Genomic DNA, 19,964 nt, shown 5'->3' with positions numbered 1-19,964 from the left:
GACAGGGAACTACTGGCTATAGTCCAGCAGAAGGATACAAAGATGTAGAGGAGCTTGGAACAACTCCATTACAAGGAAAGGCTTAGAGACCTGGGACTGTTCAGTCTGTAGAAAACTGCTTATAAATACGTAAGGAGTGGGCATCAAGAGAATGCACTTTTCAGAAGTGCCCAACAACAGAACAAAGTGCAACAGGCACAAACTGGAATACAGGAAGTTCCATCTGAACATGAAAAAAACTTTACTGTGAGAGTGATAGACCTGAAACAGGCTGCCCGGAGGGGTTGTGGAGTCTCCTTCTCTGGAGATAGTCAAAAACCATCTGTCACTTTTATGAGTAACCTACTGTAGGGAACCTGCTTTAGCAGGCAGTTGGACTACATGATCTTCTTCCAATCCCTGTGATTCTCTGATTCATTTCTTTGATTCTTTGATTCTGTGATCTGTATTTTGTAAAGTGTATTCTTACTTACTAATGGCTTGTGTTTATAGAGCATTTTTTCCCATTTTTTTCATCAGGTGCTTCATTCCAAATGCGTATGCTGCTCTCTTCACTGCTGCACTGGTGCCCTTAATGTGCTTGGTAGTGGTTTTCGTGGTGTTCATTCATGCCTACCAAGTGACCCCACAATGGAAAGCTTATGATGATATTTTCAGAGGAAGAACGAATGCTGCAGGTAGGCTACATCAGCTACCCTTGAGTAAACAAGTCAGACTTTCAGCATGGTGCTGAAAGTTCTCTCCAGTCCAAAAAAAAAAAAGAAACCACCAGAAGCCACTGCTCAATAAATACCAAAGCATTTCTATGAGATTAAGCATGCTAGTGGTCCCTTTTAAGTCTGTGGATGTACTTTCATGATGAAAGTTATGCAAGTGCTGAGCTGTCTTACCAAAATGAGAAAAAAGATGTGTGAAGCCTATACAAGAAATTAGTACCACTCATTATGTCTAGTCTGGTAATGAAAATAGACCTAAGTAAGCATGACGTCCTGCATGGCTGTGGCTGATGCCAAGTAATACATTTGTAAGGAGGGAAGAGGCTGGGTGAGGAGTAGCATCGTTTTCTGGGCTGTGCAACAATGGTCAAGATACTGAGCAGTGCCTGGCCCTTGCTTTACAGTATGTCCTGCAGCTGTGCAGGCACGTGGGCTTCATGTTAACTTAGTATTTGGAGTACTTGGAGTTAACATTACTGTTTTGAAATTTCTTAGTGCTTCGCATAACTGAAATGTGCTTGAAAGAAAAGAACTGTCTCATGCAAAACAGGATGTATTGGTCTGTTTGCTCGGCTGCAACAATTGCAAATACAATTACATTCCCAAAATAAATTTGCAGCAGTTTATACCAGTTCTGAATAATATGATACTCTGTGGAAAGCTTAGAATAATTCTTTTGTTTTCACGCAGTTCTTGAAAAAATAAATCTGTTTTATAAACAAGGACAAATATGTGCGTTTTAGTAGAAATGTGTCTATTTTCTTAGTGACTAAAGGAAGACAGATTTTACAATCTTTCAAAAAGTCTGGAATCATTTTTCCCAATTTGTTAGATGAATATCATCTGAACTTAAAAGGGACAGTGTATTATAAAAAATTCCATTCAGCAGTCCAGTGCTTGTAATTGTTTGGATTTATAGAGTAGCTGTCTTCAAATTTGCAGTTCTAATTATAATATGAAGCAAAGAGCTGTTTTATTTTGAACATTTGTGTTTTAGAGATCTATTCATTTTATGAGAAAATGAAAATGAATACAAAGTTTTATTATTCAGACATTTCTTCAGAATTGATTTCTATCTTAGTGACAAAGTGTTAGCTTTATTAAGAACTATATATGAGTTTGTATAAGGTCTGCTTATAAATATGATACTCAAGACTTTACTTGCACTTTATGCTTTTATTTCTTTCTGATATAAAAGGGACTGCCTGGAGCAATCACAAAGGTAGCTGTTTATTCAATGTTGAATAATAAGGTCTATTTATTTATAAATAACTAGGGTTTTTTTAGTGTCTCTAAGGATGAAGATTCCATATCCATATGCTGAAAGGTAATGTTTGTCTCAGGGCAATTAAGCCAAATTGAAAAACCACACTGTATTCTGAAACAGTAACATTACCATAAGCAAAGACTTGTAAGTGTAGATTCTTTAGATGACTGCATAAACTGCTGGAAAAACCTCCTAAACTATGTAGAGTTAACCTGAAGTTCCAAATTTGTGATCTCTACTTGAGGAAGGTTATTGCTGACTTTAATAGAAAATTAATAATAGGAACTGTGAAATGTATTCTCATATGCAGTTTATACTGTTATTTTCAAATAAAATGGGATGTAGATGACTAAGCTAAAAATTTACATATATTATTACTCTCTTTTCTCCTGTTGTTGGAAGGCTCTCATACTTACCTGACAAAGAAGTTTCATCTTGTCTCATCCAGCTATCAGAATAAATTCTGTCTGCCATCATAAAGTATATTCATGAACTTAGTCATCATTATGCTTTATTATTTTGTTCTGTCTGTAGGAGGGGAATGTTTGTTACCCATTCATAGATTAGTTACAACTTATTAGTTGTACCTCTTTTTCTGTCATGAGTGTGTTCTTCCTAGTCCTCTGAGTTTATCTTGGATACTCTTGAACAGAGTCACATCTCTTACACTATATTCTGGTATATTTCAGGCTTTAAAAAAAAAATAATACTGCATAAGAACAGTTAGGCCAGCACAGTTCTGCTCTCAGTAATCATTGCCGTATCCTTTGCCAATGGTCTGTGATCTTCCCATACAGCTTATCACAGTTGTTTCATGTGCATGGAATAGCTCTGTAAAAGCTTATGATTATAAATAATGTTGTAGTGGAGAGTAAAAAGGAATTAATATCATTTGCAAGTTTCTATTTTGAGGAATATGCAGAGTGCTCACTTTTCACTGCCCTGTCTGGAGCACTAGATAAGTGAGTTTTCTCCCTCCGTTTTTTACCACTGCAGCATCACTCTAATACTAGCTGTTGTTTTACACTGTGGTTGGTACAGCTTGCTCAGAGCAGGAAATTTTTCTTCACAATAGAGGGCTAGAAGAAAGGGGAATGGAAGAGTCAAGAATTAATTATCTTTTAAAGCAAGCAATGCTTCTTCCTTAAAAAAAAAGAGTGCTGGAAAATAGTGTGAAATCTGATTTACAGAGGATGTCATCTTGAACCCCACTGTCCTCTTTCAAAGATATGCATTAGGCTTGCTGGAAAAGAGGCTCCAATTTGAAGTAAATCAGCCTGCCGGCCTTTCAGCAAACATGTTCTATTGACTGATTATTCTTCTATATATAGAAACCAACTTCTCAAAAGTTAGCCTTGACAGCAGCCAAGTCAGGAGCATGCACTGGATAAACAGCCTCTGGGTGAACTAATATTTAAGTTTCCAGCAAGAAAGACTGTTTTTGAAAGAACTCTGGTGGTCTGAAAGCAGGATAGCTGTATTTGGCTGTAATAACAGGAGGTTGGAATAGGGCTATATACATAGGGGATTGTTTTTTTTTCTTGACAGTCCTAATATGCAAGTACAAAAATTGGAAATAAAAAGATAGCAGTCCAGTATTTATTGTTTTCCTTTCCAACTGTTTGTTAACTTTTCATAATTTTGCAAAGATTTGAAAATATAAGGAAAAAAATTAATTGAAAAATCACCTGTATTTTTGTTCTAACAAAACCATCATTAATGGATGACCTCAATTTCTGGAACATCATAACTTAATTTTCATGCCCTAGGCATAAATACTGCAGTAGACTGTTCTTTGTTCAGGTATCATGATTGTAAATGTGCCAGAAGAAATCTAAAGATTAAAACCTTTTGTTGCCAAAATAAAACTTTATGAAGAATACCTTAAATATTTAGCTTTAAAACTGTAACTACCTTTTCATGTCTTTCCTACTATAAATTTCCTTAGTGTATTTGTCATCCCAGTAGTATGCAGTTCCTGGCCATAGCACATCATTCTGGATAACCCATCTACATATACTATCACATGATCCCCTCAAGAAACAAGCCATCCAAAATGCAAGTGCAGGACATTCCAACCATGCTTCTGCACTCAGGAAATTTCGCTGAGGACTGGGATTTTGATTCTAAGGGAGAACATACATCTAAACCTGTTGTTACATGTATTCTTTATCCTGTAAACCTACACACTACAATCTTTATCTTGAATTTTAAGATACACATCATCTACCTGAAAGAAGCAAAGGAATGGTGAGTGCCAAGAGTGCTTTCATCCAGAGATGACAATATGCATCTAGGAATCAAGAGCCAGGTGTTGGCCACCTCAGTATTCACAGTATTCATCGTAGTTTTATTTTGGATAATATTTTAGTTTTTGTACTGCTCAAGGGGCTTTTCTTTTTTGTAATTAGGAGAAAAACAAATTTTTGCCTCTGAGGCTTTTAGAAATACAGTTAAAGACAAAATACACAAGTATAATTACAAGCTGAAATAAAGAACAAAGATCTGAATAAGATAACTTAAAATAATCACCTGCCCTCATGCAATTTAAATTGTGTTTTTACTGTGCTTCACATGCTCAAATTAGCTTTCTTCCTCTAAAGAATTCTGCAGAAACAAGTTAATTTGCATGATTTATGCCTATATAGTTGTGAACCTAGCACTCATTTAGCATCTTGCATAATACTTTTAAATAATTTTATTGTATTAAGATGAGTAGGTACATTTTCTTTTCTTTGATTTGCGATGGTATTTGCCATGTTCTCCATACAGCAGTAGTAGCATAAACTGTAATAAAATAAAATAAGGCCTAGTCTTTCATTTGATTATACCATGAAATATCTTTAAGATTCTTGAGAAAGTTTGTCAAAAACCTGAAATTAAATATGAATGTTAAAGAAGCCTGTATTTTAGGCTTTTTAATAGTGATGAGTGTGATAAGTGCTTCTCTTCTTTAATTTCAGAATAAAAAAAAAACAAAGAATAAAAAAATAACAGATTAAAAAAAAAAAAAGAAGAAGAACCAAGGATATTTTATCAGGTTTGCTGCTTTGTATTTTTGCAAATTATCTATGAGCAATTTTTTTCCGGTTGGATTTCATGGACATTTATTGCCAGCTTTCTAGTCTGCAGTATCAAATGGTGTTAAAGTCTTCTTTAACATTTACAATCTGGAATCAGAGGTTTTGTCTTGGGTTGCTGATTGCATGGTGGTGGTGGTGGTGGAATTTTCTCCTTTGAACTCTATGAGGAAATCTTGTTAACTTCTTTATTTTGGCCACAGAATCCTGTTACCAAACTCCTTGTCAAAAAGCAGCAGCTGTCAAAAGCAATCAAAAAAGGAGTCAGCAGGACTTGGAACACTGTCATTCAAACTTAGTTTCAGAAAAAGATTTTTGTGGCATTTTTGTAGTTATGATCCCTGACTTATTAAGCAATAGTCTGTAAATGTTTTACTAAGAATAGGTCTCCCACAAAACAATGACAGTCTGAGTAGTTACACATTCTTCCCAGTCATCTAGGAAAAATGTTAGGTAAGATTATCCAGGTTTTGTAGCAGGTCTGCATGTCTAGCCAAGAACAATTAAAAACAATTGAAGTTGCATTATTATCTTAAAAACTTGAGGAGAATAAATACAGTAAATATTTATAGGTAAACTCAAAAGATCATTAAAGCTGTATTATTTAATTGATTCTTTTATTGACCTTTCTATTTTTAGGGAAAAAAAAGCACTTCAGGCAACAGACACACTGTGAGCCAACACAGTGGTAAAAATACATTTTGATATGTTAGGAATGTGCAGTATTCTTTATTTTTCATTTTTAAATCATTTAGGTGGTTGCAAGCACTTGTTCAGCTTTATACTTCAGAGTTTTAATATTTTTTAATATTTACAGGCTTATTAACCTCTATTTCATTTAAAACTTTTCACTGTTGAGACTCTTATTCCTGGGAAATGCTGTCTTTAACAGGTAATAAAAGAAAGAAGAAAACTTCCAGATATTCTACCTGGCAACTTAAAACTGGTTTTGTAATGAAAAAGACCAAGTATGTAACATTAAGGAGTGGTTTTCAACTGCACAGGCAGAAGAAACAGAAAATTGGCAATTTCAGGATCTGTTTTCTATTGAATTGTCATTTCTAGGAAGATAATAGCATATTATCCCCTAAAATATATGATCTAGGCCAAGCTGGGAGGTTCATTCTACTTCATGGGTAGCAAACACTAAAACTTCATCAACGCCTACCTACCTTGCTGGTGTGATTTTTTGAAAGGACTAATTGTGATATCCTGCAGACAGCTGCAATTCTAGCAATCTATAAAAGCAATTTGATTTCCTATTTCAGTTTTCCTAGTAGAGCTATAGGTTTTCTCCGTAGCAATTAGATGATCTTAGTTTCTTGTTTAACTTTGCCTTCATCAGGGGGTTGGAACTTCATGATCGTTAAGGTCTTTTCCAGTCTAACCTGTTCTATGATTATGATTCTATGTTGTTCTTACTCTGACTCCTCCGTTCAAGCAAGTAGTTGGTTCTTTCAGCTGTTAGGTTTTCTCTCTGCCCAAGTGCAAGTTTTCTTAACTGTAAAGCATAGGATTGACAAGAAGACATTCACTTCCTCTGTACAATGGGCAGCTGGCTGAATGTGCAAGAGGATTTCCCCTGCTGCTACCCTCTAAAATGGGTAGTGGCAGGCACCATCAACTTAGTCTATCGCAATTGGTGTGCACTCCACAGGAATAGCTGTGTTTCATGGCTACGTCAAATTAAAATACATTTATGAATCCATCTCCAAGAGCAGAACAGATAAGTTGGTGAAGTAGAATGCCTGGAAGATTACTTTGTCTGGTTCCGAAAGAGTCTGAGTTGTAAACAGGAGAAATGCTGGGACAGTACTGTGTTTGGGCAGCTTTTTAGGCCTTTCCTGGAAGCAAAGCTCAATAAATTTTCTCTCCCAGTACAACTCCTTCCAGGTTCTCATTAAGGAAATTGTGTGTTTCCACCATTTCATAACTTTTCCTGGTTCATGAATTTTGTAATCCAAACATGTGCTGAGAATATTTCAGGCTTTCTTTCAAATTCTCAGCAGCATCTTTTTAATGCAAATTGCTGGACAAAAATCTAGAGTGTTTAAGGACTCCCCTACTTTAGTAAAATTATAGTTTTACTGCCCATAAAAAAGGATTACAGGGTCAGACAGTCCTTACAACAGCAGGCATTGCAGAAAAAAATTGGGTTTATAGATAAGTTAATAATAAACAAAATCTTTTCTCAGCAGTTGGGAAGAAGTGAGAGACCATGGGCAAAGAGAGCTATTTGGTAAATAAAGTGTAATTTCATGTGGTCAAATACCAGCTTGGACTGCAATAAGTCTGCTTACACTGAGCACCTGCATCTAGGGCTTCACGAGCTGCATTTATCTCTATGGAATCATCAACTGTCTCTTAAATTTCTAGTTAAGAAAAAGGGAAGAGATGTTTCAGGAGTTATGAACAGTCAGGATGGTGATATGTGCATACGTTATGTCTGTATGGATAGATAGATTGAGATAGATAGATAGATAGATAGATAGATAGATAGATAGAGAAGTATTTAAGGAGTAGGTGGACTGACTGTTGCTTAAACAAAACCTTTAATCAGTCCAAGTACTAAAAAATTTATGTTAATCATGTAAAAAAGAACTATCACAGTTCAAATATATATAATGCCCAACAAAACTGCTTGACAGTGCCTCACCTACCTCACGTTGATAAGGAGTTGCTGGCCAACTGCAGTCTTTTATCTTCTGAGATTTATTCAAGTACTGTATGCGTGACTACTGCACTTGAATTCAGAGTACAGTTCTTGTAAGAGAAGTTACTTCTGTCCAGAAATAGACTTGTTTGTTTGAGAGGAGTTGTCAGTTTCCTCTCCGTGTGAAGGAAAGCGCAGATAACTAGACTTGTTTTGGATCGTTCTAAACCTTTTTATTGGCATCCTCGTCTCTTATGCAATGTTATTTTAATAAACTTCAGATGAATTGTTGATGATTTTCTGATAAATTTTCTGATATATTTCTAGTTATTGAGGATTTTTTTTTAATGAGAATACAACTAATTGTTTTATAAGAATGTGGGTGAAGGGAATTCAAGCAGCTGAGACTTTAAGTACTGGCAAAGTCCATCTCTGAGTTAATCCCTTACAGTATTGATAATGAAGCAATTGCTTCTGTCAGAAGCATGATATTCAGTGTACCCATATTCAGCATGTGGTAAAAAACAGGTATCAGAAGGCCATTTTTATTATTTTACCACGTATATAAAATGTGTAACTGGTTCATTTGCACTTAGTAGCATTTGTTACGTCAACCTTTATCTGAGTTACTCTTGAAGGTGTGTTTCTTAGAGATCTTGCTAGATTTAGTGAGCTTAATTCTCTTTTTACCTGAGGTAGTTCTGCTCTGCTGGGATGGCAGTGATTTTATCAGAGCTAGCCCTCACACAGATTTGAAGATAATAAAGTCAGGTCACTGTACATCAAAAGTGTTTGATGTGATCTAGACAGCTTAATGATTGTCTCCTTCAGCTTTATGTCTAATGATCTAGAACTGTTAGGTCATGATTAATATTGTGGTAACCTTCCTTATGTGGTGTTTGTTGTAAAAGCAACAATCAAGCTGTTCTTTCATGCTCTGCTGCCCGCAGTTTGTCCTCCAGTAACTTCCTTTCTTCTCTTCCCAGCTCTCCACCTGAGTTGAACTATATTGCAGTGTCATGCAATAGCCAAGTCATTACTTCAACTTTCTCAGAAAGTTCTCTGCACTGCTAACTTTTACCTTTGCATGGTGCTTAGAGTATGCCCACATTAGTGATCATTAATTGCCAGTCCATTGCATCATTTGTGCTTTCTAAAGAGCTAAATTTTATTAAATTATGTTGGTATTTAACATAATAATTATATTTTTCCCTTAATATCTGTTCATAAGTAAATCAAGGAGTTTCTCTGTGGATAATTACTGAATTTACCTTCAGAAAGATAAATCTAAAAAACACGGCATTTTATGTAAGTTTATTCATTTTTTATTTTGCTTTATTAGGTTATTTCTGTAACCATATTTTGAGATTGTCAGGTCCTTGCCAATTTAATGAACTTTGTGGAGTACATGCCTAGTAAGTACTTAAGTTCATTGTGTATGCAGTGTAGGATAAAAAGGAATCCTAGTGCTTGATTTCTTAATATGCCATCTGGTGCTTTAGAGAACTTTACATTTTTAATTACTGTGAAAGAATCATGCTGCTAGCTGTGTATATTAGTAGCTACTATAGAAAATTGTTAAATGTCTGTTGAGGCCGTGAGGCATTTTTCCTTTCCCCCTGCGGACTTTAAGGAGAGTATAATGGGAGTTTCTCAAACAATGCTTCCCCAGAACTCTACACTGGTGCACTGTGGCTGGCTGGCATTGAGAGGGGCAATGCTTCACACAGAACCTCTGCACCTCTCAGCTTGTAGAGCAGGCAAACATGGACTTTGTCATGGACTTTGTCAGAACTGGGGCCTGGGTGTCAGGAGCAGGATGGGCTGGGGCTGAGAGCTAAACATCCTGCTGCTTGCTTCATGCAAGAGCCTTCATGACAGCGCTCCTGAAATCCCTCACACTGTGAATACAGAGAGGGATGCGAAATGCTGCCGCACGTATCGGCTTTAGGCCAGTTTTGCATGTTTGTTTGTGAATGTGAATGCAGTTAATCAGTGCAAATTTTGTCTTTGGCAGACTCCTCAATGGAGCAGAGACATTCTCTTGACATTTTATAAGGCATGCATGCTCATATTTGGTTTGCAGGAAAAGCAATAGCAAATCAGAATACACTGAAAAGCCAGAGCCTTTGCAATTTTCTGTGCGAACAACACTAACATTTGTTCTCTTTTGCCCTCAATTCCTGAAAATCTGTTTCCTTCACGAGTTCCCAGAGTTTGCCAGGATCTCTGCTGTGCATCCTGTGGGCTCATCCCACCCACAAGGCTTTGCCCCTAGCTTCAGATGTCCATTGCCTGCATAATGCTTAAAAAGTGCTTCTTCACACCAACTGAAAGCCTCTGATTCTGCCTTCCAGAAATCCCTCTGGTGCTGTACCTCTTTGCTTTGATTTCCATCACTTGGCTGTGGGGAGGACTGCACATGGCTTACCGGCACCTTTGGATGTTGGTCTTCTTCATCATCTTCAATAGCCTGCAGGTAAGAGTGGCCACCGCTTCCTTCTGTCCTGCAGACATCTGGTGTTTGGGCTGAACAAAATGCAGAAACAAATAGTGGTTTGCGTGTGTCACACTGTAAGTGCTAATGGTGATGTGTGCCTGTTTCTGAAATTCACATATAGAAGGTATGTTAGTGCAAGAAGTGCACTGTTTTGAAACAACTGCCATAATTGCATGCATTTAATTTCATAGTTTATAAACTGGGAAAGAAAATTGCTTCCTTACTCATGTAATGTTACTGAGATGATTATAGCAGTAAGACTAAAGCTTCTGCAGCCTTCATAAAGAAACACATTTTTTCAGTTTTCATTGTCTGTTAATTCTATTTTTTATTTTTTTTTTTTTAAAGCAAACACACAAACACAAAGCTTTACTGTAACAGTGATTTTTTTGTCTTGGGGTGAATCTTGAGGATTGGCTTTTCTCATTCAGCATTGACTAATTAGAGATATTTTTCTTGAAAAAATCAAACGTAGAATAGATGTTATGATTAATTCCCCCCAAAAATAAAAACAGCCCTTTGAAAAAAGGGCTGAACCAGCCAGTCCTGTGTTGCACTGAACTCAGCACTCTAGTGCATGTTATGTAGTTGTTTACAGAACAGAGGATACTATATCATGGATGGGAAAGCACCTGTAATGTATGAGAACAGTAAAATCATGAGGAATTCAAAATAGGTATATATATTTATATATTTAGTAAAAATACTTTTCGAAACAGGTGTATTTTAGATGTGAGATCAAAATGGTAGGGTTTCCCTAAGGAAAAATCTACACGCTTTCAAAATGTACATCTCAGTCAAAAAACAGTTATTTAAACGGAGAAAAATAACCATAGTTTTTTCTCTTTGTAATACATTTAATTGTTCAATACAAATTGTCATTTATTTATTCTGCGTATGTTGGCATATATGCGTACAAATTCATCACGATTTTTTTCATTTCTGTGAAGTTACATGAGTAGATCTTCTTCAGTAATTGTCTGTGAAGTTGCATTTTAGGAGACTTTTTGCAGTGAGATGATCACAGCTCTTCAGATATGGCCACAGTGTCCTTGTTTGGCAGAAATTTATTGCAGCAGTGGTCCAGTATGACAGCAGATGACATGAGAAACGGACACTGAAACATGGCTAGAATAATGTTCAAGTCAGGACTGATAACAGAGAAGTACATGTTTAGGATTTATAAATCCAGATAAAACAGAGATGGCATATTTGCTTTTCTCAATCTATATGAAGTTTTTCAGTTGTTAAATTTGATGTCTTTATATTATTTTGTTTCAAATCATGTACTTTGAAGTTTTTGACCTGTAGAAATAGCTTATTTTTACTTTAATGGGCTAGTTCTTGTTGTTTTTGACTGATCTCTTACCTGTGTTGCTGGTCCATGCAAAAGGCCACATAGATATTACATTCAGAGTTGTTTGTTTCTTCTTAAAGCTAATTTTTATGGCTTGTAGGATGTCAGAAATACTTGCATGCATAATTTCATGCAACTGAAAAAAACAGGAATTTCTATAGATATTGTTGTGTCATTTGATGTTATGGCTTACATAATTTGTACTGCCATGACTGGTACTTTTCTGTCCACTACACCCAGCAACAGCACAAACACTGCTGAGCCACTTGGAACATGGCATTTCTCAGAGATATTTTCCCTGTTGCATCTCAGCTCTCAATTGTGTATGCCCAGTAGCTTTGTTTGAAATCATTCTAAGGAAGTGAAAAATTAAAACACCAAATTTTAGAGGTTTTACCCTCTGGCTCACTGGTTCTATGCATGGGGCACGCCTCAGCTTTGTAGCTGTAGCAGTGCCAGAGCTTGCATCATCTTTCTGTTTGTTCCTTCACTCTCCACCTAAGCAAGAAACTTGTATTTACCAAGCAGATGTGAACGGTGTTCAGGAGAGTTTGCTGACCACGTGGTCTCTTGTGGTGTCTTCTGTATCTGACTGACATTTGGCTTCTTAGCCTGATAGAAAGCAGAATCTGGAAAATGTTTGTAGGTGACAGCTGGTCTGCAGGATGTGATACAGCACCCCCACAGCGGACATATTTCTATCAAATTACATCAGTGCTTATCAATGTATCAAAAGGAGAAATATGTTACTTGTTTTTTTCATTTCCTAGCACTGGACAATCTACAAAAACTCAAAGATAAAATACTGTTTCTTCTACTGAAAAGACATGCAAAAATTTAAAATGTCTTCTCTCTTCCTGGCTAATATTTTAAATTTTAGATGTGAGGTATAATAGGACATCTACCTTTCATTAGTAGACATTACAAACTACTTTCTAATATATAAATTTATCTAATGTTTAAAGGGAAAAGGTACCTATTCAGCATCGGGTACCCTCAGAAGAAGGAAAGGAACTGAATAGATCTTTCACAGCACTACTATTTTTATGTTTGCTTGTTTCAATAGGGTATTCAGTGCTTTGTAAATCTCTGTAATAAAAGGTGTTTAAAAAACATTTCCTGAAACACCATGGCTTTATAAATAACCTTACCACATATATTGTTCTCCTATTTTGAAAGTTAGTTATCTAATCAGGAAACAGAAGAACTGATGTGTGGTTCAGATGACCAGACGTGCAGCATAAATTAAAAAAAAAAAAAAAAAACAATGAAAGAACAAGGCGAGTCTGTAAATAATATCCCATTTCTGCAAGCTATGCTGTTCATCAAATAACCAGATAATACTGAATTGTGACTATAAAATGAAGTGTCATCATGCAAACTCTGTAGGAGAAGCATGCATTAGAAATCTGCCCAACAGACCATTCCCAGTGCCCCTGGAAACCCTGATTTCAGCCTGGTTTGGGATGAGAAAAACATGATATGGGCTTTAGCAGTGGATTGCGGGTTTTAATAATGATATCTCAAGAACCCCACTGTCTCTCAGGATGTGGTGCTTACATGTCATTCCAATGTGTTACATCTTCATTTTCACTCAGAACTGATAGTGGTTGTTTAACCTAGGCCAAGGCTTTCTTCTTGAAAAAGTTATTTTATCATATATTGGTGGGCATTTCTGCTATACGGTGTGCCCTATTTTGGTCTGAAAACAATCTTTCATTCATTAAACACTTTTCCCCAAGAGGAAAGAGTGCATGAAATGGTTTACAAGGAGCAGAGACTTGTTCCCCTGTTGTTCAAGAGTTACAGACCCGCAAACAGAGATGCCGGTTAAATATGTTTGTTATCCAGATGGATTCAGCTCAGGAGACTGCAAAAGCATTGTGTATTATCCAGTTCACTTGTTTAGCCACATGACAAATATTTCCAAGGACATGTACCTGACAGAAAAATCTTCTCCTAAGGACAAATTGTTTCTGAGCACTTCCTGTGAGAAATGGTTTCCATTGGAGAGGAGCTTACAGTGCATGCTATCCGTGTGCTTAAAGAGGGAGGACAGTCGTTTCCCTGTAACTTCAGGAATTAGCATGCAAAGTGCTGCTTGGGAGAACAGTGGCTGATTTACACGGTCTCTGAATAAACCTTCACCCGGAAAATCAGGATAGCTATATCTCCTTTGTTCACTGAGGCCAAAATGAAAGTTTAAATGGTATTTAAGAACTTACCCTTCTGTTGTGCTAAAAGTAGGAAATCTCAAAATAATTTTAGAAAGTATAAAAGGAGCAAAAGACTGTGCTTAAGATTTCTGATGCTTGGAGTTCCTCAGTGGCACATTCCTGATTATCCCATCTGTGCAGCACCTGTGTCACTGAAGTATATTCTGTGCTCTCTTGTGAAAGTGTGATGCTCCTGACCCTTTCACTGCAGAACAAGAGAGGAATATTTACCTCTTTTTAATGGGTTTATTCACAAGCTGTTTGTTGGTGTCTGGAGGGAAGGAACAAGCTGCTGTCTTGTGTGTATCTTTCTTAATGTTAGGATTTCACAAGCCATTTTGCATATGCTATACTAGGAGCATAGATCACTGTGTTTTTCATGAGATATGTGGAGTGTTTCTGGTTTGAATAGCTGAGGTCATCAGTGGCATATTTACTGTTCAATCAAAGCTGATCCAAAGTTCAGGGAGGTAGGTGGATCTCTTCCCCTTGTTCACAGAGTGGCTGGCGTTAGGCTTTAGCTGAGGCTGCTCAGCTGTAGTCTTGATTATTCTTTGGCTGTACTGCCAACAACCTGCACTGTACCCCTTAAGCCTCTATCTTACAATTTAGAACATATGCACACTGCAAACTGGAAAGCATTAGGTACACCCAAGCTACCCCTGATCTAGCTTTCTGTACCTTGCTCTAGTCCCCACCACATGTCAACAGAATCAAAAGTCTATTTTTCATCAACTTTAAATCAAGAGAAGAGTAAACCAAGACTACAAGGTAACCCGTCACTAACCACAGTACTCAAAAAGATCCAGCCGTTGTGGCTGACACACAAATGAATAAAGTGTTTTCCCATTCTGTGTTTGAACACACAAGGATGATTCATAACCACATTAACCAAAAGGGTTACATATAACATAAGTGTTCCCAAGACACCCTGGAAAAATCTGGAATTAGCAGTTGTTTTTCCAAACTGACAGAACAGTTGACTAAAAGAACAAATTTTAGAGGTCAGCTAATTGGCAATAAGTAACAGTATGAGAAAAAGATTCAAAATTTCATATGTGAATGTTTAAAAAGCCCACAGTACATTTAACAAGAAATATCACAGAATCACAGAATCACCAAGTTCAGAAAAGACCTACAAGATCATCCAGTCCAACCATCCACCTATTACCAATAGTACTCACTAAACCATGCCCCTCACCCAAAATCCAAACATTCCCTGAACACCTCCAGGGCCAGTGACTCCATCACCTCCCTGGGCAGCCCATTCCAGTGCCTGACCACTTTTCAGAAAAGTAGTATTTCCTAATGTCCAGCCTAAATCTCCCTTCAGGGAAATGGCTTGAAGCCATTCCCTCTGGTTCTATCACCAGTTACACGAGAGAAGAGGCCAACCCCCAGCTCGCTACAACCTCCCTTCAGGTAGTTATAGAGAGCAATAAGGTCTCTCCTGAGCCTCCTCTTCTCCAGGCTGAACAATCCCTGCTCCCTCAGCCGCTCCTCATAAGGCCTGTGCTCCAGACCCCTCACAGCTTTGTTGCCCTTCTTTGAACACACTCCAGGGCCTCAATGTCTTTCTTGCAGTGAGGGGCCCAAAACTGGACACAGGTGCAGCCTCACCAGTGCTGAGTAAAGGGGAACAAATACTTCCCTGTTCCTGCTGGCAACAGGTTGGATATACAGAAGCCTACTAAACAGGTGCACACCCAAACCTGACCTTGGCAAAAGCAGATGTCATTCTCCAAATTTAAATAATTAGAGTAGTGGAGGCTATCTGGAATGTGAGCAAGCACAAATTCAGGTAGAAAACAGATAAAATCTCAGAGAAAATAGTAGATGTGGTGGCAAAACAACATGGTAATGAGGAATACCTTGTTTCTGGAACAGCAGAAAAAATTGTGGCAAAAGAAATGCCAAAGGTTTCAGAGGCAAAAACAAAATGAAAAAAACCATGCCACATCATTAATATAACAAAAAGAGAACAGAAATTTAAAGTTTTTAAGCATGCAATAGTAATACATTGCAAACAAATCAAAAATAAAAACCAACAACTGCTTTAAACCCATACCAGTACCAATCACAACTAGTATAGTTTTTTTTCCTTAGATTTGCTATTTAACTGAGTGTGAATAGCCAGGGAATACTGAAAGGGGCACAGCTATAAATATGATGAATTCCTGTTCCTTCTGGCATCTTCCTAAAGCACCTTCTCTTGATGAGTCCCAGATGGACGACACAATCCTGTTCAGAGCAGTATGTAAAGGCAAAGAAAATCAAGTACTGTATAGACATGAGTAAATATGGTGGGTCACAAAAGGTTTCCTCACAGTTTTGCAGAAAAGACAATGCTCTATAGATAAGCCCAACAGAAGATGAAGTTGTTGTAGTATTGCCAGGTTAAGATGATGTACAAGCAGAACATCAAGAAAATTGCATAAGCTTGTTCACATGGAGATAGTACAAATAATACCAAACCCTTTCCTGTCAGCGGAGTGCATGAATCAAAAGCAATTAAGCATCCACAGCAAGACTTGCATTTTGACATCTGTGTGATCAAGTACATTCCTGCACAGTTTCTGGAGACTTTGTTGTTGTTGAAACATACTGTACCTCAACAAAAGAAAATTGTATAATAAGGACACTTGTTTTATAATTGAGCAAGATGTCATAGAAAAAGAAGTTACTATTTTTTAAAGTCAGCAAGTTTGGCTGGAGTTGAGAAATATTGTACATTCATTTGTGCATTTATTTGAAACCAAGCAGTAAAAGGAACTTAGAGAAAGCTTTTCAGTTTTTGAGACATGTCACATTTTGACATCAGGAGCTAAACTTTTGTAATCTTCATTGGGCAATAGCATTGGTCCAAATTTATGAAAGCACCTAAGAACATTGATCATTCAGTGACTCAAGACAAAACATTCAGTTTTATAGCCCCTCTCCATGTATGTTCCTCACGTTCCTCCTGAAATTACTATTCTCTGTGTTCCACCATAAACATGACCGTAATCCACTCTAATGAATGATTACCATTATTTTATTTAATGAAATCTGTTTTTAAAATACTATCAAATTACTTATGGAATTATTGGAAAATATTTCCTTTAACTACACAAGTCCTTAGTTGATAAACCCAAATACCAGTCTATAGTAGAAAACAAGACAAAGCAAAAAAGTCTGTAATTTCAGATAAACAAAGGAAGCATTGCTAGTTTGGAAGTTCTGCTTATGATGGTGTAGATATATAGAAAGTGCTTTGACTTAACTGGATTTTCAAGTAGATTCAAGAAAAAGAGATTATTTAAAACACTTGCCCACTAAGAATAGGAAGAAAATGAATGCATTTAAAAAAAAAAACAAATGTTGGTATTAAATTACATTTTATGTCTTTTAGCATTTTCTGTGTTCCATCAGCACTTCTTGAAGAACATACATTTTAGGAAAAATCTCCCAATACTCAAATCATTTTTTAAGATAGAAGATGAAAAAACAGTTTTAATCATTCTCCTAGAAATTTAGTAATAGTTAGAATTATGTAGTAGGAATTAACAAAAGAAATATATCTGTAAGATGAATTGTCACATTCACTGGAAATTTATCCACTGAAAGGAACTTGGGATCAGGTACATTCTTTTCATCTTCCAGCTCTGTCAGTAAGAACAGACTTCTCTTATTCTTGAGAATAAAATAGCAACTAACTTGATTTCCTATCTTTAACAAATTATCTGCCTCTTCATTTTATATTGCTGCTAATCTCTTTTTGTCACCATAAGTAGCATTTTTTCTCAAAAACTCAGCTGAAAGAAGTATGTCAGTATAATCATAATATAGAATTAATCTGTATTTTGCCTTTAAATGTGATTTTCTGAGTTCTGTACTGTTATTAAGATTAATTGATAGAGCACTGCCAGCTTATGCCATTCAGAAGTTGAGAATGTGGCTTTTATGTGTAGAAAGTAATGAATTTCTTTGTAATTGGCATAAAAGCCGAGCACTTTTTGTTTGTTAGTTTATTTTGGCATTGTTATTTACAGGCAAAGCCTTCTTCATGCACTGGCTCACTTTCAGATGGAGACAGGCAGCAAAGAGTAGGGAAGAAGCAGGCTGTTGTCTGCATAGGAAAATTGTAATACCCAGATCCATAATGCTGAAAGGATTCATATAGAATTGCTGAAAGAACTGGCCATTTAATGCTGAGCCCACCATCATTTTTCAAGAATAGTGGCAACTGAGAATATGGCTGATGGAAAGGAAGAACATAGTGCTGCTCCCAAATTTTAGAAAAGCAGAGTGTAACCTCAGGAAATTTATGGCTGACAGTAACCAGGGAATATGGCTGACATGACACATGGCAGAACTGATCCAGGAAGACCTTTATAAAATTTGAGTGAAAACCTCACAAGGATCAGTAAAGAGATGTGTACAGTTACACTCTTGTAGTAGACTAACCCCATCAGTGTCCTCAGCCTTGATATTATATATCTGACTGCTGATCTTGCTGAAGAGTAAGAGTGTGCCAGGATGAGCAGCAGTGTATTCCTATTGTAGATAAGACAATTCTGGGGTGCTGTTGGAGGATTTTGGCTGGCAGTATGTGAGTTAATTTCTGTCTGCTCAGTGCTGAAGAGACTACACTTGTAATACTTCGTGCAGCTTTGGGACTTCTAGTTCACAAGGTGTGTGGAGAGTGTGGGTAGAAAGGAGGGCTGCCACAGTGGTCAGAGGCATGGAAATTTGTCCTCTGAAAAATGTCTGAGTAAAGCAGGGCTTATTTAGCCAGGTGAGAAAGGCACTAATGGAATATATAGTGGCAGTATGTGAATATTTGATAAGTCAGTAAAATGATGATGACATTGTGGTGTTTGAACGTAAGAATCTCAGCTATCCTGAGATGGAAAGGAACTACAAGGATTGTGAAATCCAGCTCCTACTTTCACACAGAACCACCCAAAATCCAAATCCAATGTTTGAGAGCATTGTCCAAATGTCCTGAGGAGCCTGTTTCAGTGCCCACTGCCCCCTAGTGAAGAGCCTGCTCCTAACCCCCACCCGAGGTTCCCTCGGGCCCTGGCACTGTCACAGAGAGCAGAGCTCAGCACTGCCCTCCATTCCCTGTGAGGAGCTGCAGCCATCATGAGGGCTCCTGTCAGCTCCTCTACTCTGTGCTGGGCACACTCAGAGACCTCAGTCACTCCTCACACATCTTGCCCCTCCAGATCCTTCATCATCTTCACAGCCTTGCTTCAGACACCATCTAATAATTTTATGTCCTGATATTTTGGCACCCAAACTTCTGACTCACACTCAACTTGCCGACAATCAGAACCCATCCTGTGGATGCTTTTCCACAGGACTGTTGTCCAGTCTGCACATTTGCCAGAGTTGCCCCATCAAAGGAGCAGAATCTACGCTTGCTGTTATTGAACTTCATGCAGTTGGTGATTGCCCAGTCTGCTGATTTGTCAAGATCTCTCTGCAAGGCCTCCACACAACTGAGAGAATCAACAGCTCTTCCTAATTTACTTTCCTACACAAACTTACTTAGTATGCATTCGAGTGCTGCATCCAGATCATTTATAAAAGCATGAAAGAACTGGCCCCAAAACAGAGCCTTGAGAAACCCCACCAGTGAAGGGCTGCCAGCCTGCTGTTACCCATTTACTCTTACCTCTCACGCCTGATCTGTCAGCCAGTTCTTTATCCATCACATTATGTTTCTGTCTAGCTGCATGTTGGACATTTTTCTTTTCCTGAGGGAGACATGTTATTGAAAACTTTTCTGAAATCCAAAAATATTACAGTTACTGTCTTCCTTTGGTCAGCTACGTGGGTAACCTTGTCATAAAAGGAAATCAAGTACTTCAAGATGATTTTCTCCTTGTGAACCTGTGTTGGCTATGACTAATTCTCCTGCCCAGAGAAGTTTTAGATCTCCAGTGTTGTGGAATATTAAAACTCATCTAGGCAACGCTACCCTGACCAGATCAGTGCATTGACTCTCTGAGTGGACTAAATGATACCAGAGGTACTATCTCCAACTTTTCTATGTTTCTGGTAATATGGCATGTGTAAAGCCCTGTTCTCAAGCTATTCTTTGTAATGGACAACAACACCAACAATACAGCACTGAGAACGTGAGCTTTTAGGAAAACATAAAATATTGCAAGACTAATGACAA

The 19,964-nt window shown here is 37.4% G+C and overlaps 1 protein-coding gene across 1 annotated transcript in view; it reads left to right on the top strand.

The window, feature by feature from the left end:
- ADGRV1 (adhesion G protein-coupled receptor V1) overlaps positions 1-19,964 on the top strand; it is a 247,086-nt gene that overhangs the window by 196,147 nt on the left and 30,975 nt on the right. Inside the window, exons 87-88 of the mRNA XM_031607653.2 lie at positions 520-677; positions 10,074-10,195. Coding sequence (XP_031463513.2) covers positions 520-677; positions 10,074-10,195 — 280 coding nt within the window. The remainder of the gene's footprint in view (positions 1-519; positions 678-10,073; positions 10,196-19,964) is intronic.

Source organism: Phasianus colchicus, chromosome Z (genome assembly GCF_987193195.1).
Source record: "Phasianus colchicus chromosome Z, bPhaCol1.hap1.1, whole genome shotgun sequence".
Lineage (NCBI taxonomy): Eukaryota > Metazoa > Chordata > Aves > Galliformes > Phasianidae > Phasianus > Phasianus colchicus.
This window is presented reverse-complemented; position numbering and strand designations above follow the sequence as displayed.